We start from the raw sequence: 24,541 nt of genomic DNA, 5'->3' as shown, positions 1-24,541 counted from the left end.
CATGGGGGACTGTTTCTGGTGTTACTACTTCCGGTTTACCGACGCCCCGCCCCGCAGTTTGGGACCCACGTGTGTGGAGAAATGTGTTGATATTTCCTCTCAGTGTCTTTCTGTCACAGTCTGTTTGTTTTAGCGGAATTCAAGCTCAAACGAAGGTTCATCTGCAGACATGGATCTCGCCTCCAGGGACTCGTACATCCAGAAACTGGCCAGTAAGGTGTTTACTCATCGAGACCAGGAACCAAAGAAGAGGCCGTTCGGTAAAGTCCATTTCTACACAATCTGTCCCAGTGACTGCTGTCGTTTCTCTGCTGTGGTTTCAGGGTATAATAATTTGTGCTTTCTGTTAGAGTGGGTTCAGCAAAACGTCTCATATCGTCATCGAATATCATGTTATTCCTGCTGTTGACCAAAGGAGGTGCTACACTTCCTGATAATCTTTATATAGTGTCTATGTTGATAAATACATAGTCAAGACAAATGTCAGAAATAAGGCTGATTAATTATTAAATATATTAACTAGCCCTTCTTCAGAAAAAATGTGCTAGTCTATTTATGATTTAAGTCCTTTTACAAGAAAAACGTTTTAATTTCAGCTACTTAAATGTTATACTTTGCAAATGTTATTGTTTGGGATATTTATCCAGGAAAGTTCCAAAATATTAGTAATTTGCAAGATTCCCTCCGTTTGATATCTTTATAAACTGACTATCTGTGTATAAGATAAAACAAGAAGACATTAAAGAATATTGCTGACAACGGTCAACTCAGTCATATCTAGAATGGCACTTAGCAGAGTGCATGCCTCCACATGTAAATTCCCTTGTTTCTAGATTTTTTTTTTGTATCTGCACTGAACTGCACACTCATGAGTATCAGTCCGCTTAACATGCGTCCATTCATTATTTTCTGAGACATCAAGGTAAATGTTAAGAAAAGACTCATCTTGCAATGTTTCAGAAAGTAATTTAAAAGGTCCTGCATCCGCCCCCTGATGTGGATCCAGACCAAAATGTAATGTGGTGTTCTCTGGGTCAAGGTATTTCATGGAAATCAGTTTAGTAGTTTTTGTGTAATCCTGCTAAATAACTAATGTAGACAAATACAAATTGGACCTGCTTGGAAGACAATGATAACGATACAAAGTAATACTCAAATAGTGTAGCTTTACCCTTGCAGAATGACTTTTTTATTTTATGTTAAAAGGAAAAACTTTGTATATTATATTCTGACTTGTCAGACTTATTCATGCTTGTATTATCTAGAAATTCATTGATTCATATTAAAAGGTCACAAGAAAAAAGATTCAAATTATCCAAATGGGGTAAGAAACTTCACAATTATAATTTTGTTTATTTTCCTACATTTCAATAGCAACAAGTTTGACAATTCAGAGTTGGTTCTCCACTCAGAACTTTTCACCAATAGACAACAGAAGGACACCACACAGTGTTCTGTTTACAGGGTTTGGATATGAAGCGATTCACTTGTTATCACTGGCACTGAATGACAAGATCTCTCAGGTTACCTGTGATGTCACCAAACTTTCGGGTCTTTCAAGTTTTGTGGGTGCTGGAGGGGATGTGTCAGCCCCTGATGACTCCTGTCCAGGGTGTGCTTGAAACAAACTAGTTTGTGTGACGTGTCTTCTGACTTTTCATAATTTTGTGTGTGTGTTTTTTTTCTGTGTGTGTAGCTCATTTCAAAAGTAAAAGTGACAGTGGTCCTCCAAAGAAGAAAAAGTGCAAAAAGAAGAATTTCAAAGAAGGAGGCACCAACGAGAAGACGTCTCATCCCCAACAGAAGCCTTCACCTTCTGCAGCAGCACAGAAAGGTGCGGCCAAAGCAAAGCACAGTGACTCCAAAGCTGAGGGCGTAAATGGATCCACGGCACCGAAACAGAAAGGTACAGAAACTCAATATTGTGTTTGCCAGTTCAGTACATGCACCAAAGTAAAAAGTGTGAATGTTAACTACAATGACGTTTTATTCTTTTTCTTTTCTTAAGGAGTTAGTATCCAGCCCAGCTTCTCGACAGTGGATGTTCTACGCAAGAGGCTGCATGAAAAGATTGAAGAGTCCAGAGGGCAGGTATGCGTATACTATGACAGAAAGCGTCTGGGAACATAAGGACGATGTGTCCAACTGGATGTTTATTGTACTCTTGCACACAATTTGACCCATTCTTAACAGCCACATTATGAGTTTCACTTGGTTGGTGACGATTTGATGAACCAGAGGCCGTCAACAGGAAGTCAGTTTTGCACTAACCTTACAAAAGAATTGGAACAATACGCACATCCAGGGGAAAATAATCTGTTAATGGGTGCAGGATCCACAAAACATTTGGAAAAATAGAAAATCCCCACACCTTAAGCTTCCATTAAAGGATTTATTTGTCAGTATTTACTACCCTAACAAAAAGTAATTTCTTATTTTGTGCATGTGAACATTTCCACTCTCATCCATCCAGGTTGGTGCAGTTTATTTCAACATGCCTGGTTTCCGACAGAATTATAGGGGAGAAAGTAGCACCGCCACATGCTACAGGGTTTAAACGTGGGATTTACTGTTTGTTTGACACTAATGAGGTTGCACACGTCTTTTCCCAGGGAGCCCCAAAGAATGCATTATCAGACACCGTCCTGGCAAAGCGAGCAAAGCGGAAGCTGGAACGAGAGCGCAAGAAGAGGAAGAGGAAAGAGTTTCGGCTGAAAAAACTGGCAGAAGATAGCGCCCAAGAGCAAGTGCCTGAGGTTAAACAGGAGGTGCAGCCGGTGCCCGCAGCAATCAAAAGAAATGAAAGCTCTATTATTTTCAACAAGGTGGAGACGGTGGAGGACGGCTACGTAGACAAAATGCAGAAGAAGAAGAACAAGAAACAGAGCATCAAGGGCCAGATAACGCCGCTGACGGGGAAGAACTACAAGCAGCTGCTCACTCGCGTGGAAGCTCGCAATGATAAGCTGGAAAAGCTGAGGGAGAAAGATGAGGGGAAGGCCAATGAGATGGAGAAGAAGATCAAATGGACCAACCTGCTTTATAAAGCAGAGGGCATCAAGATAAAAGACGACGAGGGCATGCTGCGCACAGCGCTGAAGAAGAAGGAGAAGAGGCATGAACAGAGGAAGAGGAAATGGGGCACACTTAGCGACAACGTCGTAGAAAAGATGCAGCAACGGCAGGACAAGAGAAGGAAGAACCTCCAGAAACACAAGAAGGTCAAAACGGAGAAGAAGAAGGACAGGGCAAGGAAGAGAGGCAGAGTGTTGCCCGAGGACTTGAAATAGGCTGCAGTGTAATGGAAGGAGTCTGTTGTATGATTAGAAAACATGTGAAAAAGTAAAGCATTTTTTTATATGACAGTATGATTTATGAAATGATGTAAAAGTGCTACTGCAGGTGCACATGCTGTACCTTCTGTCCTGTATAGGAGTAATATGATGATCAATAAAATCTAATTCTTCATAGTGATGAACATTAATGGTATTCTCTGTGCTAGAATAGATCAGATATCAAACCACAGTATGTGTCATTTAAACTGGAAATATGTGTATTTGCTTTCAGTCAGATAAGAGGATAGATGTCACTGTTATGTCTCTGGTCTATGGAGGTAATGTACAGCAAAGCCACTGCACGCAACCACGAGAGACAAAACAAGAAAATACACAGACTCAAAATGACAAAGAGAAACAACTACAGACTCAAAATGACCCTAAAGAGATAAAAACAACTACAAAGACACATAAAACAACTAAGAAGATGCAAAATTACCCTAAAGACATACAAAACAACTAGATAAAGACTCAAAATGACCCTAAAGAGATACAAAACAACAACATAAAGACTCAAAATTGCTTTGAAGAGATATACAACTACAACATGACCACAAAGATACTAAACAACTTCAAAAGGACCACAAAGAGGTATAAAACAACTGTAAAGATGCAAAATGCACCTACAGATATACAAAATAACCACAAATTACCTTAAAGACATAAAAAACAACTACATAAAGACTCAAAATGACCCTATGGAGATACAATACAACTACACATGACCACAAAGATACAAAACAACTAGAAAAGGAATCAAACTGACCCTAAATATAAGCAAAACAACCACAATGAGGCACAAAATGACCACAAATCACTCCAGAGTGATAGAAAACTACAAAGAAATTACATTATGGAGACACAAAATGACCACAATGAGACGGAGACGGTCACATTGAGACTAAAAGGACCACAAAGAAAATGGAAAACCACAGCTGTCAAGATGAAAAACAAATACAGACATTTTCAAACAAGAAGAAAACAATTGGTGTGAAGTGATTTTTGACTCATCTGTCCGGCCCCTGTGTAATGTTACTCATTGACAGACGGTGTCGCTGTTTCCCATTTGAATGTCTCGCTCCGCCCAGCAGGAAGAAGAAAGAAATGAAAACACAAGACGTCAGCTGATGTGTCTTTAGTTTAAAGTGAAGCTCTGCAGGAGTTCATGTGCAGATTCAAACTACACTTTGGAAACGTCCTGTGCACTGTTGTGTTGTGAGCGGTGGAATCAGCGCGAGGCGATGATCGTCCATCGATGAGAATAGTCACCAGAAATCTGTGCGCTGCTGCTGCTGCTGTGACTGTAGTTCGTCAGTGTCATTAGAAACCATCATCAGGTGAGTTCATCTTAATCTCACATGAAGACACGCTCCTGTGATCCCTGCACATGAAGCACATGCTAACAACATGCTCTCCAGGTGACCATGTCCAGACGACTTAACGCTCGCAGGACGGACGGTATGGACAAAAACGTGTGGTGAGTGATCGGGTCGGTGTCTTTGATGTCATTTGCAAAGTTCAGTTTTACACGGGAACTCATGGGGCTCGGATTTTATTGCCGTCAAAGTCGAGTCTGTCCGTCAGCTCCGTGTAAAGTGATACCGTGTTCAGTGTGTCTGTCACCCGAGTATAATCTGATTGGTGGATCGAGGGGGTGTCCCACTGGCACTGCCCCTGTCCTTTAATTCGCCTTTGATCACTCACTGGATCACATTTCTACTTGTAGGAATCGTTACTCAGTTAAGACTGATTAATATGAGAAACAAATGTCTTTATAATATCTAATAATCGGATTATAACATGCAAACATTGCATGTTTCATTCTTTTGTTTTGCTATTTTTTTCTTTTTTCCACTCTTACAAAACTTTAAATTTAGAATATTTAAGATAATGTTTTTAGTCAAGTCAAAAGTATTTATATAGCACATTTCATACGACAAGCAGAGACTCAGTGTGCTGCAGGATAGACAGCAAAGAGAAATACATGACTTGACTGAACACTTTAAGTAGAAATGTAAAAAAAATAGCTGTGTAAAAATGTTCAATGGGACATACATGAGAGGGGTCCTTGGAATATTGTTATCTTGCCGGGGGTCTTTGGCTGTAGCTCAGGAGACAGTCAAACTATTACAGAACATTCTAGCTGAAGAATGTGGTTCGACAACTGCAATGTGTGAACAGCTGTTTTGCACCAACAGGGTTGAATTTTCACAACTGGCTGCAGACTACAAAGTCGTGAACCTCGGACAGGGATTTCCGGACTTCTCCCCACCTCCGTTCATCCAGGAGGCTTTTTGTAAAGCACTGAGCGGAGGACCCTCCATGCACCAGTACACCCGAGCTTTTGTAAGTGTGATAAAATACATGGGGAGATTTGTGTAGGGGGGTAAGTTATAACTCTGACCCTGACCCTTCTTACCAAACATTGAGTTACCATATTGTTCTTTGGTTCCTCAGGGCCACCCCCCTCTTGTAAAAGCTCTGGCTAAATTCTTCAGTAGGATCGTGGGACATGAGATCGACCCGTTTGAAGACATCCTGGTCACAGTTGGAGCTTATCAGGCGCTCTTCTGTGCATTTCAGGCTCTGATTGATGAGGGGGATGAGGTAGGAAAATCAGCCTGCACGTGTGTGTGTGTCAAAACAGGGTGCTCAGTGCAGGTTAAAAAATACCATGAGAGTTGAAGAAAGATAAGATAAAACTTTATTGATCCCACGCCGGGTAAAGTCACTTATTATAGCAGCAGATACTCTGAATGCTGTAGACAAGGAAACCAAAACTAGAAAATTAAATAAAAATACACAGAATATGTACATAATATACACCATGGAAATATTGTTTGTTAAGAAATGTACTTGAGTAAAGTGCAGTGATCCTAGATGATTGGACGAGGATGTATAAAAGAAACAAAATACATGAACACAGAAAAGAGGTCGGGGCTGCTGCAACTAGCTGCAACTGGCTGCCACTCGCGCTGCACCATCTTGGTGTTGGACTCAGGTTTAATCTTTGACTTCAGCACAGTAGTGTGTATATATGTAATAAGGGCAGCTGTGGCTCAGGAGGCAGAGAGGGTTGTCCACTTACCAGAAGGTTGGTGGTTTAAATCCCTGACTCCTCCAGTCTGCATTCCAAAGTGTCCTTGGGCCATATATATTTATATATATATAGTTAATTTACCATACAATAGCATCACGTGTGGTTAATTATTCTAAATGTGTCTTTCAGGTAATAATCATTGAGCCGTTCTTCGACTGCTACCATCAGATGGTGGTGATGGCTGGAGGAAAGGCAGAGTGTGTACCTCTGAGGCCAGTGAGTGGTTTACACATAAAAACAAAATATATATACAAAAGAGTTGTGAAGCATCTTTTGAAGATGTAACCTTTGTGTCGACTATAATTTGTACATTTACCAAAGTGTTTTTGTCTTTTCGTTTAAAGAAAGGTGAGGGCGGTGCCGCCCTGTCAAGTGGAGACTGGGTTCTTTCTGCTGAGGAGCTGGCCAGTAAAATCACTCCACGTACGAAAGCCATCATTTTCAACACGCCCAACAACCCAATAGGAAAGGTAAGCTGAAAGAAGATCTTTGTTGTGGTCATGGTTTGCAACATCCATATGAACAGTGAAATGAAAGCCATATCTGTGCACAGTGCACATAAAGCTGCTGTCCTGTGGGAAACGTTCGACAGAGAATCATTTCAAATTTGGCCCAAATGTTCACAGACTAACTGATTAGATTTGGGTCAAAGGTCAAAGTCATCGTGGCTTGAACACGATATCTCAAGTCTGTCATTCGGGAATTTCTTCTGTGGACTGAAACTGCACTGTTTGGCAGAGACATACAACCACAGGGCAATAATTAATTTTGTCATTTCAATACCTGTAATGCGGTCCCTGACATAAGCACACATCTGTGTCCTCTACAGGTTTACAAGACCGAAGAGCTCCAAATAATCGCTGATATCTGCATCAAACACGATCTGCTGTGCATCAGTGACGAGGTGTACGAGTGGCTGACGTATGACGGAGCCAAACACGTAAAGATCGGTGAGATGCTGTTAAGATAGTTTGGCAAAATGCTTCAACTCATCGAGCAATATTAATTTTGATATACATTTTCTGGTGTGTTACTGACAGCCAGCCTTCCTGGCATGTGGGAGCGAACCATAACCATCAGCAGCGGTGGAAAGACTTTCAGTGCGACCGGATGGAAGGTAACGCACAGACGCATTTTGCGTGGAGTTGTGTGATCTAAGTTGTGCGATCTGCTTCACATCATTGTTATACTGGCTCATGTTGTCTTCTCAGGTCGGCTGGGCCATCAGCTCTGGACATATCATCAAACACATGAAAACCATCCATCAGAACAGTGTTTATCACTGTGCAACAGCCGCTCAGGTAAACGCTTAACTCCAGGAACATTTTAGATATTGTTGTTGCAATGAAACGTGGCGTCTTTACCACAGCTCCTCTCAGAATAAACTCTGCACACTGGAAGAAATCTGCTTTCTCTTCTTTGAATTTTAAGCAGTGTTGCATAACTATGGCCCCTGTCCAGGAAATTCTATTCACTTTTCTAACCTCAATACCAGACCAGACCTGATTTTCCTGAAATACCAAATGCTACACCGACGTGTGAATGTTAATGATTCATCTAACTCAGCCACTTCACCTGACATTATCAGAAAGGAAGATGATTCCCTCACCTTTGTATGTTTAACTACACCACCCAGATTGTCACAGGAACCGTTCCCACCATTTAAAGTTGCCTAATAGCCTGGAAATGTGTTAATAAGAGGTTATTATACAGAAAGAATAAATATTAGTTTGACTGTTCAACTTAAGTAATTGATTCCTGCAACTACAACACAATCGATTTATGGGTTAGCCTATAAAAATCAGCCAATGGGAGCCTTTCTACAGAGATATCAGTTTCAGCGTTTATGTTTGCCAATATGCTGTGATATGATAACCTTTATTCAACAGAATAAACTAAGCATGTAACCTTCCTGTTCCAGGAGGCCGTGGCTCAAGGATTTGAGAGAGAGTACGAGCTGCAGGGGACTCCAGAGAGCTACTTTCAGCAGCTGCCTGCAGCTCTGCAGCTCAAGAGGAGGAAGCTGGCCTCGTGTCTGGAGAGCATAGGTTTGCAGCCCATCGTACCAGAGGGAGGATACTTTATGATCGCAGACATCTCCTCAGTCAGTGAGTGACGAACAAACATGAACTGGTTGTTTCATCATGACTTAAAACAAGAAATACAAAAGTAATTGCTGTATATTTCTTCAATTGTGGCCTCGTAATTAATATTCACCTTGTCTTTTTTTTTTTAAATAGAGGTGGATCTGAATGACCAGAGCCCAAAGGATGAAGCCTATGATTTCAGATTTGTTAAATGGCTAATTAAAGAGAAGGTAAGGATAACATATTAGACTAGAATGACAATGTCATTCTCTTTGTCTAGATTGAATTTGTCCTTTGTCCAAACTTTAATTTGTTCTTTCTTGGCCCATATCCCATCCTTACACCAAGTTTAATGGAAATCTGTTCAGTAGTTTTTGCGATGTCCTGCTGTCTAGCAAACCAATCAACAAACGGACAGAGGCGACAACATAGGCACCTTGGCAGAGGAAATAAAATCTTGAAAAAGTGAAATGTATTTTTTCAATGTGATGTGGTGTCTGTTAAACAAAACGTTAGTAGATCAATGTTTTTATGCAACCTTTATTTTCTTGGAGTGTGGTGATGTATTTAAAATATTTTTATTTGTATTCGTCTTCCTCTTCTGCAGGGTTTAGCAGCAATCCCTGTCTCTGCATTCTACAGTCCAGAGCACAGCAAGCAGTTTGACAAGTACATCCGATTCTGTTTCGTCAAGGTAAATTGAGCTTCAGATTCATTGACATGAAATGGATCCAAACCTTCTCCTGTTGCTCTGCTCCCCTCTCAAACACACTCCCTACCTTTGCCGAACAGGAGGACTCCACCCTGGATGCAGCTGAGGACATCTTGAGAAAATGGCATCAGGAGCAATAAAATTGTCCATGATATGAAGTGTTACCCGTCCATCCAGATCCAGCTACTTAAAACTGGGTTAGTCTGACCACTGAGTTCAAATGAGCCATAATCAGGGTTTCCGAGCCTGTCCCCACTGTGAAAACACTCCTGCACAGGGATTTTAGAAAACTACTACTTAAAATGTTTAGAAAATATTTAGGTGATTTATGTTTCATTTATTTAAATGATGTACGTCCACTGTGTCTCACATTTTAACTGCAGTGATATACGTCCCTGAATGGAACTGAGCAAGAAGTTTAATTAAACTAATGAATCCACATGTTCTGTTGTTTTATTGTTTTGTTTATTGGCACAATGTTTTCCATGTAAAGAAATGTGTATATTGCAATCATTGGGGTCAATGAAAAAATTGGTCTATGTGAAACAAAAAATGTTCCTTATATGTTTGCAAAACATTTAATTACTCTATAATCAATTTATTATTATTATATTTTTATTATCAATATTTTAGAAAGAAATTCAGTCGTAGAGATGTTAAATTGATAAATTATTAGGCGTGCTTTTTTTATTTTATGAAGTAATGAATCACAAAAAAAGATAAAGTATCGCCTGCTTGTGGAAACCGAAGGCTCCTGTGTTTCATTTGAGATTGTGTTGTTGAGCCTAAGGTTCAGTAAAGAGGGATCAAAATTATTTATAGACAACTCAATAATTAACTGTTTGCTAAGAAAATGAACTGTTCAGTAAAAAATAAAAAAAACCTCAGGCCATTTTCCTCATTCTTGACAGGCTTTTATTTTGAAAAAGGAAGATGACCTGGAAGTAAATAAACATCGCGTGTTGGTACGTTTGAAAATGTCGACCGACGGAGCAGCTAAAAGAACCAACCCTGTGTCTTCTCAGGTAACTTACAGCAGTTCTTAGTGTAAAAATGAAACTGTCTCCTCCTTTATGATCTTCAACGTGTGTGTGTTGTGTGTTTGCAGTCTGAGGAGCGCGTGGACTGGAAGAAAAGAAAAACAGAAGGTGAGTGAAACAGCGACATGTAGCTGTTAGCTTCCAGCTGCGTGCATGCTAACAGGTGGATGGAAGCGATAGGCTTTGTTTTCTTACAAACATTAAATTCAAGTGATTATTATCTGTCTTAAAATGGGTGAATATGTAGATTTAGTGTGTTTTTAAAGTAGTTTTTTTTAGCCACAGGATTAAACCATGATTTCTTGTAATGTGTAACTCAACTTTTAGGAGAGCAGGTTTTATATTTAGTAATTTTATTTTCTATACGGTTCCCCGGGAGAGTCAAGTGTCAAAGTGTTTTATTTATACATTTTACAAATCACATACTTGGTGAGGTGAGCCTGATGTCGAGCAGACTGCACACAATCTGCATATTAAAATTAAAGTTTATTCTTTTAAGCACTTTAATTTTGAAGGCTGCGAAGTCAGTGCTCTCGCCTATATTTAGATATGATTAATTAATTATTGAAAAAGCTATGGATTAATTTTCAGCCCACCACCTATTGATTAAGCAGTTAACTATTGCAGCTCTAAATCCTGAACATGAAATCAGTTCTGAGAAGGAAAATCAATATCTGATTGTAATTAGATATAAACCCAAAAGGTTCTGACCTTACATTGTAGATATTGACAGTCTGGTGAATTAGATTTTCTCATTGACATCCTTGATTCTTCCTCATTAACAGTAAAGGAAGCTAAGAAGCAAAGGAAAGCGGACAAGCTGATCAAACAGTTGGACAAGCAGATAGAGCAAGAGGCCGAAGAAAGAGCCGAACTACAAAAGAGCCACAACAAAACAGGTAGCTATCATCATTTCATGGTCATGTATTGTTGTTTGCCTGTATGACTGTGAACATGGTGCTGTAAGATGTCATCTTCTTGTGCTAGGTCGGCCGTACACAGTGAGTGTGGCCCTGCCAGGTTCTGTCCTGGACAACGCTCAGTCCACCGAACTTCGTACATACCTGGCCGGACAGATCGCTCGAGCCTGCGTCGTGTTCTGTGTCGATGAGATCATTGTGTTTGATGAGGAAGGGGACGATGTCAAGTAAGTTATTGATGTGGCGGCACAACTTACTTGTGGACATCCTTAGATTATCAGAAAGTTCACTTTTTGGGTTCATCCCACAGGAGCACTGAAGGAGAATTCACCGGCATTGGGAAGAAAGGGCAGGCTTGTGTTCAGCTCGCCAGAATACTTCAGTATCTCGAGTGTCCTCAGTGAGTAGGAACATGTTTTAATCAGATCAGTGGTATCGGCCAGTTTGATCAACTTGTGCTCACATTGTTTTCTTCCCCATCAGGTACCTGCGCAAGTGGTTTTTCCCCAAACATCAAGATTTACAGTATGCAGGTGAATAGAAATAATTCAAATTTCCTTGTATAAACATTGCTTTGACAGCAGGGGTCTCCTAAGTCTGACGCTGTGGGGCCCCTCAGACATTACTGGACTCTCCAATTGAAGTGTTAGCACTTGCTGTTTGCACTGAAGTCCCTGCTTTTTAAAGCTGGTGTATGGATGTTTATTAGCAATGGAAATATAATCATATGTACATTTTAAGTCAAGCTGATTCTGAAAATATATGCATCATATCTGTGCATTCAGGTTTAACTGAGATATGAGAAATGACAAAAAGGTGCCTCACCTCTGATTCATACAACCTATATTTACTTTGAAGTAAACTTACAGTAAAGGTAACTTTTTAACAGCAGGTATAAACAATGTCCAATTTTCACATGTCACCTGTCTTTTTCTCTCCCAGGTTTGCTAAACCCTTTAGACAGTCCTCACCACATGAGGATAGATGAGGAGTCAGAATACCGAGAAGGAATTGTCCTCGACAGGCCAACCAAACCAGGTCAAGGTTCACTAGTCAACTGTGGCATGAGAAAGGTGAGCATGTGTTTCAACAAGTTCACTGCCATTTACAAGCGTGGACTAAATTGTATTATTCCCATTTACATGTGAATATAAAATGTAGAGTCAAAACTAATGATTATTTTCTTTATCAGTTCATATTTGGGGTATTCCCTGGATTCAGTGATATATTGACTGATCTATACAATGTCAGAAAAATGGTTAAAATTACAAATTGAAAATTATTTAAATATCTTGTTTTGTCCAACCAACAACAGTCCAAATATATTAAATGTACTAACCTTATCATCGAAGACCAAGGAAACCAAAAAATTCGAAATTAACACGCTGAACCCATTGACATTTTCTGTGCATAAAAATCACTACTTCAGCTCCATCGGCTCCATCCCCCGATCACTGCTGCACAGACTCTGGCTGCATTTGCGCAAAATTGCAGTGTCCAGGATATTTTGGCTTCATTTCGAGATTGTTGGAGGAAGTGAAGATGCGTCGTCCATCTTTATTTACAGTCTATAATTTGCTCCCTCAGGAGATTCGTATTGATAAACAGCTGCAGTCTGGACTCCGAGTCACAGTCCAGCTCAACGAGATGCAAAATCAAGGTAATCTTGTCCATCAGCCTGAAACCCTTTTGACATTGATGTTTTCTCTGGGTCCAGTACTGACTGTCTGTGTCCACATGTCGTCCCATTATCCTCAGAAAGTAAAATTTCTAAAGGTGTGGTGGTGGCTCCACATGTGCCCAGATCTGAAGGAGGTCTCTACTGGGGTTACACTGTCCGCCTGGCGTCTTGTCTCAGTAGGTTTACCATTCTCTGAGTAACCTTCTCTTTCTCAAACATATGCTGCAAATTAATTTCCTGTGTTTTGGGATAAGGGCTGAATCGAGCATGAGCTTCCCTGTGTTGACTGACGTGTCGTTCCTGTCTGTTTGTTTATGCAGGTGCCGTTTTCACAGAGAGTCCGTATAAAGAAGGATACGATCTGACTATTGGCACGTCAGAGAAAGGCAGCGACATGGACCAAACCACACTGTCGCCATTCAAGTAGGTTCAGAGATACCTAAATAGGAAATCTGAGACGTTTTTTTATCATGCCGGGCTCAGACTACACAACTGATCATTGAGCAGTTCACACTTCAAGTCTTATCCTCTTCTGATCGGAGTCTAGCAGTAATACACGATCTTGTCCTATCTGGTCTTGTATTATACTTTACTTTTGATCACGAGAAGGGACTCAGAATGATCTTCCTGCTCTTCTTTGCTACAAGACATGTTAATTATACTCAACTTTGCTACAAACAGTGTAATATAACTTTTTTATGACTCAGGATAAAAAAAAAGATAATTACACACTAACTGGATCATACTGAAACTTAGCTCACTACTAATTTCATTTCTGTTTTACTTTGCATTGAAAGCAATTTGCAAAAGACAGGAGTCATGTCACCACTACATGTACCTTCACCACTTTCACCCCATCCTCCACTCTGATTGGCTGTAGTTGTAGTCAATTTCTGTAGAAACGTGTGATGGAAATCTGAAAATACAAGAGGCTGGAACACCAAATTTATCTACGTGTATTTTAATAGGGGCTTTCTGCAAAAAAGATCAACACAGGGATCTCAGAGTGAAGATGGAGAACAGTCAAATGCAAGGATCTTATATAGGAGAACTAAGGCTGTTTGTCCGAGCCAGTTCAGACTGGTTCTGTAGGTGCAGTTTAAGACAGGAACTAAAGCACATGAATAAATGATTTGCATACATTTCCATTAGGTTCTTGGTGTTGTTCACCATCTCCTTCTGTTGGAAGAAGAGTAGCTGGGTTTCTAAACGATGTAATGTTCTAACATTACATCTTTTCACAGTGATGTTAGGCATTTCCAACAGAATAGCATGATAACGAAGCCAGCGTGCAGCAGACAAATGAGATGTCTTTGGTTCTAACAAAATCATAGACACAGGATGTGGGACCAGCAGTGGGGAGTATCCTACTAAATCCCTGGATGCCATTACAGCCTTCTCTGCAGCTGCTACAGCTCTAAGACAAGTAAGGAGGCCTGCAGCAACAGGATCAAGTTTTGCTGAAAAAAATGCCACAGGTCTCTGTCTGCCACCATGTTCTTGGAGTAGCATTGATGTCATGTAGCCCCTCTTCCCGTCAACTGCCTGTGTGAAAGGTCGGTCAGGGTTCGGTAGTCCTAAAGTCGACATCACTTGTTTCTTTGTAACAGGTTTAGGAATATTTCAAATGGCTGTTACTCTCTGGGGGAGAGGGATTCGCCCTCTGCTGTGATCACATGCCCTAAAAATGAAACTTGTTCTTTTACAAACTGCAGTTTTTTCAGGCTTGCTTTGTGGTGGAAACCTGCATTTTGAGACACTGAGATACTTGTGAGGAGTTATCTGTCCCTGTCAGTCTTTGTTTTCTGTCCCTTTTTGATGCAATTCTTCTAACCACATTCCGTTCTATGGATGGTTTATCAGGCGGGTCATCGCTGAAATACCTCATCAGTTCAATGAATTGATATAATATTTTGTACGGGCATCCACGACCCCCTGAGTAGAAAACCTACTGATTTTGATTTTCTGACTACTCCTTTCATCCCACTATGAGGTTGACAGTTGTGGTTTTTAATGTCTTAACATCTATGAGACATCACCATGACCTCTGATCAACGCATGAAAGCCCTCCAGGGTAAATTGTAATAACTCTGCTGATCCATTAACTTTTTCTATCCTCTATCATCGGGTCAAATGTTTAAATACTTTGTTTTAGGACTGACAGCAGATTTGCTAGCAGGGTGATGATTCTTTGTCTAGTTATTAATACTTTTTAATATTGTTTTAGTAGTTAAACAAAATAATTTGGACTGCTCTCCTCTTTTCAGGCATCTTTTGGTGGTGTTTGGGGGTCTTCAGGGATTGGAGGCCAGTCTAGATGCAGACCAAGACCTGGAAGTGAATGACCCCAGTGTTTTATTTGACATTTACCTGAACACATGTCCAGGTCAGGGCAGCAGGACCATTCGCACAGAGGTGAAGATGGAGACATTTGTTAAATCAACCTTTACAGATATACGAGCACTCTTTCTCCAACAAGTGAATATTTTATAATTTGTACTTTAGCTTAGAATGTCCTGTTCTGCTCATCATTGTTTGAAAGTGTATTCATATGATTATTTCTTCTGCTTTTTTGTTTCAAACAGGAAGCCATCTTAATTTCCATGTCAGGCCTGAGACACAAGATCACAGCTGCTTTTTCAGATGTTTCCACTGGCTGATTTGATAATGAGTGATGGAGGAACATAAAGACATGTTTGTAGATGTTTTATCATCTAAATGGTATCACGGAGTTGTTAAATCAAAATTACAGCAGAGTCTACTGTGAAACAGCCATTATCTCAGATCCACAGATCACTGCACTGGGTGCTGTCATTGCTATACACCAGATCAGATTTCTCCCTGTGGTACTATTGAGTTACCATTCTGTATTTTTCTAAATGATTCAACATATTGTACAGATACAGCTACTTTCTCTTAGTTTGAACTGACTTGTATTTTTCTTTCAAAGCAGATACTTGGTTTTATACAGTACAGAACATTTCATGAAAAACTGTTGAGACCAGCACAACATGTCAACATCATCAATAAACACCAGTCTTCTTTAGGTTTCTGAGCAAACAGGCCAAACATCTTTGAAATGAATTGGAGAGAGTGAGTGGTCCATCTGCTTTTAGTCAAATCTGACAATTCTAACTTTCTACAGAACTGCAGGTCTTTGCAGCTCTTTGATTGTCTTCCTGATGCAATCACGCATTTAGTTGCAATGGATGCTGCAAACATCGGCACCTTTTACCATTTCCTTTTTTCCCTTCTTGAAGATAAATGTTAGAAACCATTTTAGAGACATGTATGGATTCAACACAGTTGTCTAAGACTTGGACTACTCTTAATTTAAATAAATTAGGTGGACAAAATATCAGAAACCGAGCTTTTGCGTCATCCAGAAACCTTGGGAGTTTAAGTTGCCATCTTCTGTGTTGTAGATATTGACTTTTGAAAATTTTGCATTGATACAGGAGCACAACAGATCATGTATATCATGTTTTCTATTTATTGCTGACCAATAGATTCACAGGTACAAGGCTTCTGATCACAACCAGTCAAGCGTTGTGATACAAGCCTCACCAGCAGATATAGTATATCTGAGAGAACAGTTGAATTACTTGCAAAAGGCAACACTGTTTAAGAAATCACAGCCTTCTCTGCATCATGTTTCTACATACAAATTGTAACTTAACTTTCAGTTTAAGCGTGCAGTCCTAAGAGCAACATACCAACACATAACAAGGCCATGATATATTTGAAATTAAGTTGCATGCACTGGAATGCCAGAGGTTTAAAAAAATTAAAAAAACATTTAAAATATGAGGCGGGGTTTTATGTTCATATCCAAATGTTTGTGTAAAATGTTAAAATCAACATCTAAGGCAACAAAAAAAGTGCTAATTTCTAATTGAGGGTTTATCAACATGAAAACAAAAGTAACATTTGTATCTGTAGAAATTGATTTCTGAATTTTACTTTCTGGAATATAAATGTCAGAATATTACCAATGATAGATGCGTTAACAGCGGTGTAACTGTTTGTCCCTGTTGAATCAATCTAAATAAACTTCAGTAAACCAACGTGTTTTATCCTCACTCTTTGTAATCACCTGATATTTACATCTGTTAAGTGGATGAAGTTTTGTGTGTTTCCATAGCAACAAGTTTAAAAAACGGAATTATTATTAATTAGATTTGGACCCTTGGTCAGATTAAGTCATGTTTACATATTAATATTTTTAATTTTGCCAATTTCAAACTGTAATTTCAACATTACACAGATGCTATATTTTAAACCATTTAACAACATTTGGCTCATACTTCAAATGAGATGTGTGTAGATGTTTTTTGGTACTGATTCAGGAACTGTTATTAAAAAAAATGGTATCACTGCAGTTACTATAGTGTATATATATATTCTCTGTATAATGGACAAATAAGGTCTATATATAGAGTATTTTGTCTGCCACTTATTGACATATCTAATGAGAATACTTAAATACACTCCCCCTTCAACACGGGAAACGGTGCATTTCCGATACATAACAAAAATATTATAAACATGTAAAAATCAATCTTTAAAATCAGTTTCTTTTCTATCTACAAAAACACGACTGCCACGTGTCAATGTGGACGATACACACAGTGTTTCAGAAACCTCTAAAAAGTGAGTTTTGGCGGCAGAGCACATTTCTATATACCTCTGCAATGATTTAGTTTTTTTCCCCCAAAAGCGGTCATCCATCACATAGCGATTTGAAGGCCCAATCGGGGAAGTTAACAAACATCATCCACCCCTCGGTACTCGTTCATTCCTCCGCGAGTGCAGAGAGACCTCTTAAGGGTTTTCTGTGTGTTCACCAGTTGGGGTGAGCGAAGGTGATGTTGTACTGCTTTGCCCAGCGTGCAAACACCTGTTTCTCTGTAATGAAGCGGTGGTGGTTTCCTCTCCGGCCGCTCTCGCTCTGTATGTAAGTGACACATTCATCCGGCCCCCTGGGTTTGTAGTAGTGATAGGGAATCTTCTTGGATCCAGGTTTTTTTCTGGAAAACAAAATATTTCATTATATATTGGTTTTGCTGCCACTTTCCTTTGTGATCTATAAAAACATCTTGCAGGTTGGTTAGCGCTGAAGTTCTACTCACCCACAGTGATTGGGTGGAACCATCCCATATACTGTGATGTTATCGCATATCTCAATGGCGATGACCATTGTGAACCAGCCTGTGCTCAACCACGAGTGAGATTTTTGTCTGAGCAGGAAAAAAGAAAAGAGAGAACTGAGTTTACCCAATACTGAGGTAACTATATATACTAGAGCCTGTCCGATTTATTGGTTGGTTGATTCAAAATGGGTCAATATGATAAATATTATATTATATATGATATATATGCCCATCCCAGATATATCAATATTGGAAATGAATGTTTGCTGATAACTGCTAATATGAAAACAAATATTTTACAGAAATAAAAACATGTACAGTTTTGTGCAGAAAAAAACTTATTATAATTAATTGATTTGTGAGATGTTAACAATGATCAATACAATGTTTACAAAGCTAGAAACGTTTATAATGCAAAAAAATATGTGCATTTATGTTTACATTTTATGTAAAAATATGTTAAAGGGGACATCGTATGCCCATTTTACCACAAGTTGATATGGTTCCTTGGGGTCTTAATGAAATGTCTGTAACATACTTTGGTCAAAATACCACAAGGATCATTTAAAACAGCACCCTTTTTACCCTGTATAAAGCAGCCCTCCACAGAGTGACCTGTTTTGAGTGCCTGTTCCTTTAAATGCTAATGAGCCAGCTCCCCCCTCCCCCCTCTCCCCCCATGATTTTAAACGATATAAATTACATATTTTATATGATATAAATTATCAAATATGCATCCCATACTTTGTATTCCCCTTCTGTTGTCCTGGAGTTTTAATTTTCCCAATTTTCCCAATCACATAATTAAATGTCCCCCTCTGCCCATCCACTACAAGCACACAAGTAGATAGACAGAGAGAGAAAGAGAGGGGTGGGGGGGGGGGCTATGAAGACCATCATTTACCCCCGAACCCCGACATTCAACGGGTACAAAAACAAGCGGAGAAAGCAGAATCGCGGGCTGACCAGCGCGGAGAAATGCGTGTCCCGTGTGAACAGCCAGGGGGCTGCGCGCTTGAGAATGGCGCTGCGCGGCGCTTCCGCGTCCGGTGTAAACCCGGTGTAACGAGTGTAGGGGGGATGAGGTGTGGGGTGGACCAAGGCCATGTAGGGAGACTCCCACTGTATTGTGACGACACAATACATAGGAAGCTCATTCTCAGTCATTCAAGCATGACGTTTCTGACTTAGAGGAACCATAACAAAAACGCGCGAGTGGTTTTTTTCCAGAGTTTTTGGGTTGGTAGACATGCCAGATACCCACATTAATGTGTAGAAGCACTAACAAAGGGGAATTTTCATAATATGTCCCCTTTAATGTTTATTTTCTTAATTCAGATTCTATTGTATTTGTGTTTTCTTTTTATTTATAGTTATTTATCACAACATTCATTTAAATTGGAAAATAGAATGCCTCCTTTTTCTTCTGTTCGTGATTGGGATTTGATAAAACTATCTTAGGAATCATTGCCAGTTTTTAAAACATATGCATTAGCCATATAAGGTTATTGAAAATGTTTACTCCCGAAAAATCCCAAATCTGTCAAAAATCGGTTAGGCTCTATTATAGACCATAAGATCTAATTACCGGTAGTTTACTCCCTCCCTAAACACTCACCTGTCTCGTCCTGTCTCCTTATGAAAGAGAGTGTCGAATCTGCGCATCTTGCTTGGTATGATACTGAAACACGACAAGTTGCTGTAGGTCATGCTGACTCTCTGGATCAGTCTGTACAAAGTCCCTTTGCCCTCCTTCCCAATCTTGTTCGGGGGTCCCCAGAATATGATCACAGGGTTGTTGTCCATGCGATGCAAGAACTCGTTGGGCCTCCGGACCACCCTGAACACACTGGAGTGGGCCACAACCCTCAGAGAAGTCCGACTGCCCACATCCGCTTCGAACCCCAGCGTAGGAGCGTCATTCATGCGAATCACACACTCCGCACGGTCGATCTCTTCTCCCGCTTGACTCCCCAAGACATGGCTGGAACTTGTCACCAGCGCGCAGGTATTACAGTGCAGGGTCATATTCTGAAAAAGAGACAACATTAAAGAGATGCTGCACACTTCAATGTGTTTTTTGAGATGTAAACAAATGTATATGATGAAATACATTAACGCTTATTACCAAATATATAAATAACCTGCATTTTTTTTTATTAAAGCACTTTTCCAGGAGGCTCATAACACCCAGTGTTTCAAACCATCTCGGACCTTGGGCTAATGTTTACTTAGAGTCAACCGTTGACATTTATATATATATATATATATATACATACGTGAAAAAGTTAAAGCCCTCTAATCAAGTGAATGCTCATGAGTGGGAATCTGGAAACCCACGCTCATATTCAAATCTATGCTGAAACTGAACCTCTAAACAACAACACATTGTCCACCAGTCAGAGACGTCCCCATCCTGTCCTTTCCCAGGGGTCATAATTGTGATTTGATCTCTCTCTCCACACATCAGTGTCAGAGCGAGTGTGTGTGTGTGCTGATGAGTTGAGTCTTCTTAAACCATGACTGACAGCCATCTCTCTCTCTCTTCATTTCTCCCCACTCTCAACAAAGAGCCAGCATGTAGTTTTCTGTGTTTAGCATCCCTGTTGTAAATTGCAGATTCTTGTTAGATTAAGTGAGGACCACTGGAGATTATGTGAATTTACATTGAGTTCTGTGAGCTTGCTTTTTGATTATTCGACACAACTTGTACCCATAACACCTGACCCTGCTTTTAATAGCAGTGAGTAGGAGGGAGAAGCTCTTTTGTTTTGGAGATGGTTATCATTTGTTCATTTTTTAATAATTCATATTGCCAGAGCACTTTAGAGCTTGCCAGTGAATTTATGTTTGTTGTTTTGAGCATTGCTCCTCTCTGATGTTTACAAACTGCTACACTGATTTTTCTTAACTGGCTCTGTGCTGCTGGCCTTTCTTGCGGATGAGTAGAGTGGGGAGCCACACTGCATGTTTATGTCTAGGTTTCCCCTCAACCGGGGGCATAACAGCACTTTCAGCTTTTTAATTGAAACAATTTAAACCATAATTAAAAGTTAAATGGAATTAAATTCCATTATTGAGTGAGTGGGGTTAAGTAGTTAACCCCGAACCTACACTAATTCTGTAGTCATTTTCTAACAGCTACAGTCAGACTTGTGCAACCCACTGTAAGATCTTCACTGAGAGTGTAGTTGTGTATGGGGGGCTACTTCCAACATCTGACTGTGATTTTAAGTGTTCCGACTCATCCTTAATTTCAGATAATTTAATATTTTCAGTTTAGGATCATGCATAATTATGATTATGATAAAGACAAGCTGACACCACGCAAACAGGAAGACTGCTGCTGCTCATGGTGTGACAGATTCAGCTTCTGATGGTTCACCACTTCCTTGGGTGTCTTCTTTCTACAGTGTTTGATATAAAAACTAGTATTACAATGTGTAAATCATTGTGTCGCTTAGGTAACTATTCAGTGCAGTAATCTGCAGATCAAGATCCAGTTTTACCACTTCTGTGTTTGTGTGCAAACTTTAAAGTACCTTGTTCCCATGAAATGGCACATAGCCTTCTTTCCCAGCCCACTTCTTCAGGTCTGAGTTCTTGAGGTTATTAACGGCCACGTGGATGGGGGTAAAGACGTAATTGTTGCCATTGTTGGAGCCGTACAGGAAGAGAAGTGTCATCAGGATGAAGATGGCAACAAAGATCACCATCCTGTGGCTCTGTTGTCCCTGCAGTTTAAACAAACAATAACAGTACTTATACGTACTACTGTTGAATTTAAGACTTATTGAGACCAAATAAATGAAATTTCAAGACCTATGTAATGTACAACAGATATAGTATACAGTATAATGTGAGTATAAAAAGTAGGGTCTGACTACTTGTTCAGCCCGCAGGTAAACAATGATTATAATGATAATACCTGCATGGATGTAATCCTGTTTTTAAGAATCAATAATACTTATAATAATGGTGATGATGATGAAGATGAAGATGAAGGGTTAGAGGTCTCTATAAGTGTCACACCCTCCTGATGCTGTGGGTGTTCTGGTCTTACCTTTCCACTGAGCCCCATGCTTTCTGATCAGAGTGTGTCTGTCTGTCATCATACCTGCCACACACACACACACACACACACTGTCACCCCGCCGATCTGACACTGTTACATCTCATGTTACACACAGTAGAACAGTATAAGCTTCACTGCCTTCACTGCCTTCTACATGTAACTAAGCAGCGTCAGAGCGATATTTTAAGCAGATATTGTTATTTACAATCTAAATACAATACAAACGTTTAATACAATGTTAGAACGTATATTTTTCTTCATAATAACCAAACATCGAACGCAACAAGGGAAGAACGTGTAAAAACAACAACACGCAGCACTGCCGCCACCGGCTATTCACGTACCTTTACCGCCAGCTCTTTACAAAAACAACCCCCCGCTGATCAGATTAACGTGTTAGATTATGATTCCATGTCAAAGTGAGGAGGTGAGAGTGAGCAGCGATCAGCCGGCGCTTCGTCGTTTCTCGGCCTTTGCGGTGTCCCCTCCTCCTCCTCCTCCTCCTCCTCCTCACGTCCCCCCGTCTTCTTGCACCACTGCCGTGACGTCATCACCGCACTTATCACTGCGACGCACTTACGCGTGCGTGTCACAGAAAATGATATAGTTTTATTAATCCAGTTTCCTCCAGTATAAACACAGTGTATATATCAGGACCATGAGACCAAAGGCTGGTCCTGAATGAGGCTGAACTACACGTCTGAGCTCCTGGTGAAGGAGGTGGGGACATGTGAATTATGATCAGGTTAAGTGTAGGGTTAGGCATGAAATGGTTATGGTTAAGGTTATAGAGGAAGGTGAAGGTCCTGTGTCACATGTTGATAAAACATCTTAAAAAGGGTAATAAATAAATGAATAAATATAAAAGTATATGTAATAATATAAGTGTAAGGCATCCATGTTGATTGTGATTTAGGATCATGATGGAAACTTAGGAGGGGGTTATGGGGATGGGTATAGGGGCTTTTACCTCAGGCTGTCCTCATTTTTGGTTCCTCTTTGGTTTAAGACTTTTTCCAGTATAAACACTCTCCTTGTCAGGACGCCAGGACCAGTTAACCCCATGGGGACCAGGACCTGGTCTCAATGAGGCAGAAGGTTATTTCTGAGTTCCTAGTTAATTGTGAATCATGGTTAAGTTAAAGTTAGGGTTGGGTTTGAATTGGTCATGGTTAACGTCAGTGGTAAATTGTGAATTGTGAATTGTGATTAGGTTAAGGTTAGGCATCAATTGTCCTGTTAGGGTTAGTGGTAACATTTTAATTGTGGTTAGGTTAGGGTTAAGCATAAACTGGTCATGGTTAAGCTTAGGGACAAGGTTTTGGTTAGGCTGTCCACAGTGATTGCAGTGTGACCATGGACCTTACATAGTGAGGAGGTTTCGGCTGATGTTCACCTTTTCAAAGGGCTGTTAGATGGTCAAGACTTGCTTCTATGGTCATTGTTAGAATCAGGCTCAAGCATTTAGTTGTGATGGATAAAATGAGTGTTAGGGGCTAGTGAATGCATTATGCCAATGGCTGTTCTCACAAACATAGAAGTTCAAGTGTGTGTGTGTGTGTGTGTGTGTGTGTGTGTGTGTGTGTGTGTGTGTGTGTGTGCGCGCACTGTAATTTTTGGTAGTCAAATATTCACTGTTTAACATGTTTTTTTATTGAAGCATAGAACAAGGCTTTTTTGTTTACCTCAATTTGATAGACTAATTCAATAGTGAAACACCTTTGTGAAATCTTTTCTACAGTGAAAATCAATTGTTAATCCTGTGTGTTGCTTTTATTTTCTGTCCAGTTGATCCCAAACCAGCACCATGGGTTTTCATTTGAAGCCTATTGTCCAGCTAGTCTGACTTTGTTACTTACAATCTATTCCAGCACTGCATTGTACAGTTGTAGTTTTTCTAAGTAATGAATAAAAGTTGTGGCACCTGTTCACTTTCATTTCTGCAGAAAGGCTCTAAGTTAACCAATTTCTTGTGATATGAAATTATTTTTCAGCTTTTGGTGAGCCAAACATTTTAGTTTTTAACCTCCCACAGTTAACCACTTACCTTTGTACAGTTTAATGTTATTCACTGAAGAGGAATTGGTTAAATTATTCATTTATAAATTAAGTTAGTTGATTTACATACATTTATTGACAGCATGTTTAAGTGATTTATCATTTGAACCTTTTTTTTAAAAGTGAAAAATAAAACAATTACCTTGTTCTAGGCTCCCAATACAAATCAAGAAATCTGACTATGTTTAGTTGGGCTTCAGATGGATATTTGTCACACCCAATCTATTGATTATTTAAAGGTTCAGTGTGAAGAATTTAGTGAAATCTAGTGGTGCAGTTTCATGTTGCAGCTGAATACCCCTCACCTCACCCTCCCCTTCCAAACAAGAAAGAGAACCTGTGGTAGCCGTCAGTTGTCATAAAAACTCTAAAGGTTTTTA

At 39.8% G+C, this 24,541-nt stretch overlaps 4 protein-coding genes across 4 annotated transcripts; 3 read left to right on the top strand and 1 right to left on the bottom strand.

Moving 5' to 3' along the window:
* The first annotated feature begins 24 nt into the window (after positions 1–24).
* On the top strand, positions 25–3,478 carry surf6 (surfeit 6). Its single transcript, XM_035184829.2, has 4 exons — positions 25–260; positions 1,697–1,906; positions 2,009–2,091; positions 2,613–3,478. The coding sequence occupies exons 1-4, from the start codon at positions 170–172 to the stop codon at positions 3,288–3,290; spliced, it is 1,062 nt and encodes a 353-aa protein (XP_035040720.1). The 5' UTR covers positions 25–169; the 3' UTR covers positions 3,291–3,478.
* A 933-nt stretch (positions 3,479–4,411) lies between these two features.
* On the top strand, positions 4,412–9,675 carry kyat1 (kynurenine aminotransferase 1). Its single transcript, XM_035184827.2, has 13 exons — positions 4,412–4,672; positions 4,754–4,812; positions 5,534–5,681; positions 5,793–5,942; positions 6,565–6,651; positions 6,780–6,905; positions 7,265–7,385; positions 7,476–7,552; positions 7,647–7,736; positions 8,357–8,543; positions 8,676–8,752; positions 9,130–9,216; positions 9,315–9,675. Exons 2-13 carry the CDS (start codon positions 4,760–4,762, stop codon positions 9,372–9,374), a joined length of 1,263 nt encoding a protein of 420 aa, XP_035040718.2. The 5' UTR covers positions 4,412–4,672; positions 4,754–4,759; the 3' UTR covers positions 9,375–9,675.
* Positions 9,676–10,121: 446 nt separating this feature from the next.
* Positions 10,122–16,942, top strand: spout1 (SPOUT domain containing methyltransferase 1). The gene is made up of 12 exons (XM_035184828.2): positions 10,122–10,259; positions 10,343–10,382; positions 11,060–11,173; positions 11,262–11,421; positions 11,505–11,594; positions 11,678–11,727; positions 12,137–12,267; positions 12,782–12,854; positions 12,953–13,051; positions 13,196–13,298; positions 15,143–15,290; positions 15,461–16,942. Exons 1-12 carry the CDS (start codon positions 10,212–10,214, stop codon positions 15,533–15,535), a joined length of 1,131 nt encoding a protein of 376 aa, XP_035040719.1. The 5' UTR covers positions 10,122–10,211; the 3' UTR covers positions 15,536–16,942.
* st6galnac6 (ST6 (alpha-N-acetyl-neuraminyl-2,3-beta-galactosyl-1,3)-N-acetylgalactosaminide alpha-2,6-sialyltransferase 6) lies at positions 16,346–22,630 on the bottom strand. Its single transcript, XM_035184831.2, has 6 exons — positions 22,448–22,630; positions 22,092–22,145; positions 21,571–21,765; positions 19,647–20,059; positions 18,008–18,115; positions 16,346–17,905 (listed from the first exon to the last, which is right to left on the bottom strand). The coding sequence occupies exons 2-6, from the start codon at positions 22,107–22,109 to the stop codon at positions 17,719–17,721; spliced, it is 921 nt and encodes a 306-aa protein (XP_035040722.1). The 5' UTR covers positions 22,110–22,145; positions 22,448–22,630; the 3' UTR covers positions 16,346–17,718.
* Between the last annotated feature and the right edge of the window lie 1,911 nt (positions 22,631–24,541).

Source organism: Hippoglossus stenolepis, chromosome 18 (assembly GCF_022539355.2).
Source record: "Hippoglossus stenolepis isolate QCI-W04-F060 chromosome 18, HSTE1.2, whole genome shotgun sequence".
NCBI classification, from domain to species: domain Eukaryota; kingdom Metazoa; phylum Chordata; class Actinopteri; order Pleuronectiformes; family Pleuronectidae; genus Hippoglossus; species Hippoglossus stenolepis.
This window is presented reverse-complemented; position numbering and strand designations above follow the sequence as displayed.

Bases quoted from the DNA above. Each gene is read 5' to 3' on its own strand.
- surf6 (XM_035184829.2), top strand. From the start codon at position 170: ATGGATCTCGCCTCCAGGGACTCGTACATCCAGAAACTGGCCAGTAAG. The intron at 261-1,696 runs GTAAAGTCCATT...CTGTGTGTGTAG, and splicing joins ACCAAAGAAGAGGCCGTTCG to CTCATTTCAAAAGTAAAAGT. The intron at 2,092-2,612 runs GTATGCGTATAC...GTCTTTTCCCAG, and splicing joins TTGAAGAGTCCAGAGGGCAG to GGAGCCCCAAAGAATGCATT.
- kyat1 (XM_035184827.2), top strand. From the start codon at position 4,760: ATGTCCAGACGACTTAACGCTCGCAGGACGGACGGTATGGACAAAAAC. The intron at 6,652-6,779 runs GTGAGTGGTTTA...TTTCGTTTAAAG, and splicing joins AGTGTGTACCTCTGAGGCCA to AAAGGTGAGGGCGGTGCCGC. The intron at 8,753-9,129 runs GTAAGGATAACA...CCTCTTCTGCAG, and splicing joins AATGGCTAATTAAAGAGAAG to GGTTTAGCAGCAATCCCTGT.
- spout1 (XM_035184828.2), top strand. From the start codon at position 10,212: ATGTCGACCGACGGAGCAGCTAAAAGAACCAACCCTGTGTCTTCTCAG. The intron at 10,383-11,059 runs GTGAGTGAAACA...CCTCATTAACAG, and splicing joins GAAGAAAAGAAAAACAGAAG to TAAAGGAAGCTAAGAAGCAA. The intron at 13,299-15,142 runs GTAGGTTCAGAG...TCCTCTTTTCAG, and splicing joins ACCACACTGTCGCCATTCAA to GCATCTTTTGGTGGTGTTTG.
- st6galnac6 (XM_035184831.2), bottom strand. The intron at 20,060-21,570 runs GTACTTTAAAGT...TCTCTTTTTCAG, and splicing joins TGCCATTTCATGGGAACAAG to AATATGACCCTGCACTGTAA. The intron at 17,906-18,007 runs GTGAGTAGAACT...TTTGTTTTCCAG, and splicing joins GTTCCACCCAATCACTGTGG to AAAAAAACCTGGATCCAAGA.